The following is a 4,390-nucleotide window of genomic DNA, read 5'->3' as shown; positions in this document are numbered from 1 at the left end:
TTAAACACCAGAGGCTCAGCCTCAAAACTCACGTCTACATGTCACCACAGTAGGACAAACCGACAGACAAGTTTGTCTTGCTGTTGGAGACCTCTCGTATCACCCCAACCTGCGTCCCTGTGGCTGACTGTTCCTCTGTCTGGCTTCCTGGCTTTTAAATCCCCTTTTTCCTGCTCTTCTGGCCTGCTGCTTTGGGTGTCCCTGAGTTGTCTCTCCTCACCTGTATCCCTGGGGCTTACTGCTCTTCTGTCCGGGTTCATGGCTTTTATCCCCTTTCTCCTGTTTTCCCATCCTGCTGCTTTGGGCGGGCCTGAGTTTCCTCTCCTCACCTAATCCCTTCGGCTGATTGACCTTCTCTCTGGCTTCCTGGCTTTTAATCCCTTTCTCCTGCTCTTCCCGCCTGCTGCTTTGGGCGTCCCTGAGTTGTCTCTCCTCACCTGTAACCCTGGGGCTGACTATTGTTACTCTAAGAACTGCATAAAAATAATGCAGTAGATGTAAAGATTTAAAGAATATTTAATATATATACACACAACGATAAATATTGTGTAACACCATTTAATAAAAAAAATCTTACTGTACATGTTGCCTCTTCATCAAATTCATAAGTATGATTTACTGAGCATCCTTCATGAAGGGGTTCTAGAGGAGTAACTTTCAGTGGACTTGTCCAACCTGAAAACAAAAATGTATGTGTTTTGGATTAAGAAGAAAATAAAGACATTTCTTCCTCCACCATAAATATTTTCTGCTAAAAAGCTAAACTGTGTGACATTAATCAATTTTCCAATGGGTTAAAATAAATTTTCTTAAATGTAGGCAATGAGAACAGAGTATTTATAGAATTTATATATCGGGATAATTATAACTGTGCAAAGTAATTTATTATTGAAAAAGAATTGTCACACTATGTATAGGATGGTGGTAACAGCAATCGATTCTGGATGATTTCCTAACAGTAAGTTAAAAGTCCTAAGAAACTTCTTGTTTTGTGCCCTTGTGTCTATTTGGACTCATGGCGACCCTATATGACAGAGTAAAACTGCCTCATAGGGTTTCCTAGGCTTTAAGCTTTATGGGGACAGATCACCAGAGCTTTTTTCCATCTGAGCCACTGGTGAGTTTGAACTGCCTATCTTTTGGGTAGCATCCTAGTCCTTAACCATTGTGCCAACAGGGTTCCTCTAAACCAAAATGAAACTCACAATCATTGAGTTGATTCCAATGCATAACAACCTCCATTGGGTTTCCAAGGCTGTAAATCCTTACAGAAGCAGAATGCCTCATCATTCTTCTGCATAACAGTTGATGGCTTTGAACCACCAACTTTCTAGTTAGCAGTCAAATGCCTTAACCACTACACCACCAGAGCTCCTTACCAGGGCTCCGAGCAAATATAAAAGAAGCCTTCAAAAAATAATTACTGAACCATTAATGGCAATAAATATAAAAACTAGGATCCTGGTTCTGAGGTGCTTATCATCAGATGGAAAAAAAAAAACAGACATATAAATGGATAATTTATAATTTCAATATTAGGTGAGGAACACCATCAGAATAAGTTTTTCACATATGTTGATTTCACTGACGGATTTTCAAATGTTAAACTAACTTTGTATTCCTGGAAGCAATCTCATTTATTTATGATGCATTATCCTTCATATTTGTGGAGTTAATTTGCTTAATCATGTTAAGAATTTTTGCATGTATGTTCATGAAGAATATTGGCTTGTAGCTTTCCTTTTTAATAATATCTTTGTCTGGTTTTGAAATGAGGGAGATGATGGTCTTATAAAATTAGTTGGGAGCTTTTACCTCCTCTTCAATTGTCTTTGCGTGGAATTGAGAAAATATATTCCTTAAATAATTGGTATAATTTATCTTGGCTTTGAGTTTTCTTTACTGAAGGTTTTAACCATTACTATGAAAAGGCCCAGGAACCGGGACAGATGAGGAGTCAGTCGCAGGGATCCAGGTGAGGAGAGGGAACGCAGGCTATGCCCCAAGATGGCAGGGCAGGAAAGCGGGAGAAAGGAGAGTAAAAGGCCCAGGGACCGGGACAGATGAAGAGTAAGCCACAGGGATCCAGGTGAGGAGAGGGAACCCAGGCACACCCAAAGTAACAGGGCGACAGAGCAGGAGAAAGGAGAGGAAAAGGCCCAGGGACTGGGACAGACTAGGAGTCAGCTGCAGGAATCCATGTGAGGAGAGGGAACCCAGGTCACATCCCTAAATGGTAGGGCAGGAGAATGGGAGAGAGGAGAGAAATAGACCTGGGACCAGGACAGAGTGAGGAGTCAGCTGCAGGGATCCAGGTAAGGGTGGTAGGAGAGGTTTCCAACAAGGAGACAAACTTGTCTGTTGGTTTGTCCTACCGTGGTGACATGCTGATGTGAATTTTGAGGCTGAGCCACTGGTGTTTCAAACCCAGCGGGATGCACATGGTGCACAGTTATCAGTCCAGCTTACAGACTGAGACAGACTAGAAAGAAGGAAGAGGCCATCCACTTCTCAAAGAATTGGCCAGGGAAAACCTTATGAATAGCAAAGAAACACTGTCTGATACATTGCCACACAACTTTATGGACAGTCTGGTTAGGTTAGAAGACTCTCAAAATAGAACTGGGAAAAAGCTGCATCATCAGAATAAACCCAGCCTTACTCATACGGATAAGGTAAAGCTTTTGGGACCTCCATTACTGATGTAGCAGCACTCAAATTGAGGAGAAACAGCTGCACACATCCATTAATCATCGGAACATGGAATGTACAAAGTATGAATCTAGGAAAATTGGAAGTTGTCAAAAATGAAATGGAACGCAGAAAGATTAATATCCTCAGCATTAGTGAGCTGAATGGATGGGGTTTGGCCATTCTGAATCAGACAACCATATGATCTACTATGCCAGGAATGAAAGTTTGAATAAGAATGGCATGGCATTCATCATCTCAAAGAATGTTTCAAGATCTGTCCTGAAGTACAATGCTGTCAGTGATAGGATAATATCCATACGCCTACACGGAAGACCCATTAATACAACTATTATTCAAATTTATGCACCAACCACCAAAGCCAAAGATGAGGAAATTGAAGATTTTTATTAACTTCTGCAGTCTGAAATTGACTGAACATGCAAATCAGGATGTGTTAATTATCCCTGATGACTGGAATGCAAAAGTTGGAAACAAAGAAGAATCACCGGTAGCTGGAAAATTTGGCCTTGGTGACAGAAATAATGCTGGAACTCGCATGGTAGAATTTTGCAAGACCAACAACTTATTCATTGCAAACAGCTTTTTTCAACAACACAAATGGCAGCTGTACACATGGACTTCACCAGATGGAACACACAGGAATCAGATTGACTACATCTGTGTCAAGAGGAAGTGGACAAGCTCAATATCTTCAGCCAAAACCAGGCCAGGAGCTGATTGTGGAACAGACCATCAACTGCTCATATGCAAGATCAACTTGAAGTCAAAGACAATTAAAACAAGTCCAAGAGAGCCAAAATATGATCTTGAATATGTCCCTCCTGAATTTAGAGATCATCTAAAGAATAGATTTGATACTTTGCACACCAACGACCAAAACCCAGAAGAATTGTGGGAAGATATCAAGAACATTATCCATGAAGAAAGCAAGAGATCACTAAAAAGATGAGAAAAGAAGACAAAAATGGGTGACAGAAGACACTCTGAAACTTGCCCTTGAGCAGAGAGTTGCTAAAGCAAATGGAAGAAATGACAAGATAAAAGAGCTGAACTGAAGATTTCAAAGAGCAGCTCGAGCAGACAAAGCTAATTACTATAATGAAATGTGCAAAGACCTAGAGTTAGAAAACCAAAAGGGAAGAACATTCTCAGCATTTCTCAAGCTGAAAGAAATGAAGAAAAAAAAATTTAATCTTCTAGTTGCAATATTGATACATTCTATAGGCAAAATATTGAATGATGCAGGAAACATCAAAAGAAGATGGAAGGAATACACAGAGTCACTGTACCACAAAGAACTGGTCAATCATCATCCATTTCAGGAGGTGGCATATGATTTAATGGTATTGAAGGAGGAAGTCAAAGCTGCAATGGAGGAATTGGCAAAGAACAAAGCTCCAGGAATTGACAAAATACACCTTGAGACAGTTCAACAAACAGATGCTGCACTGGAGGCACTCACTCGGTTATGCCAAGAGATTTGGAAGACAGCTACTTGGCCAACTGACTGGAAGAGATCCTTATTTGTACCCATTCCAAAGAAAGATGATCCCACAAAATGTGGAAATTATAGAACAATCTCATTAATATCACATGCAAGTAAGATCTTACTGAAGATAATTCAAAAATGGTTGCAGCAGTATATTGACAGAGAACTTCCAGAGGTGCAAGCTGG

General features: G+C 40.5%; 1 protein-coding gene across 1 annotated transcript in view; it reads right to left on the bottom strand.

Annotated features, from left to right (window-relative positions):
• The window catches only part of SPATA48 (spermatogenesis associated 48), a 191,187-nt gene that overhangs the window by 165,485 nt on the left and 21,312 nt on the right, over positions 1-4,390 (bottom strand). Inside the window, exon 2 of the mRNA XM_007943934.1 lies at positions 578-675. Within this exon, the coding sequence (XP_007942125.1) occupies positions 578-675 (98 nt within the window). The remainder of the gene's footprint in view (positions 1-577; positions 676-4,390) is intronic.

Source organism: Orycteropus afer, unplaced genomic scaffold, assembly GCF_000298275.1.
Source record: "Orycteropus afer afer isolate SDZICR_OR568_19922 unplaced genomic scaffold, OryAfe1.0 scaffold00115, whole genome shotgun sequence".
NCBI lineage: Eukaryota > Metazoa > Chordata > Mammalia > Tubulidentata > Orycteropodidae > Orycteropus > Orycteropus afer.
The sequence above is the reverse complement of the archived record's forward strand: the minus strand, read 5'-3'. Positions and strand labels throughout refer to the sequence as shown.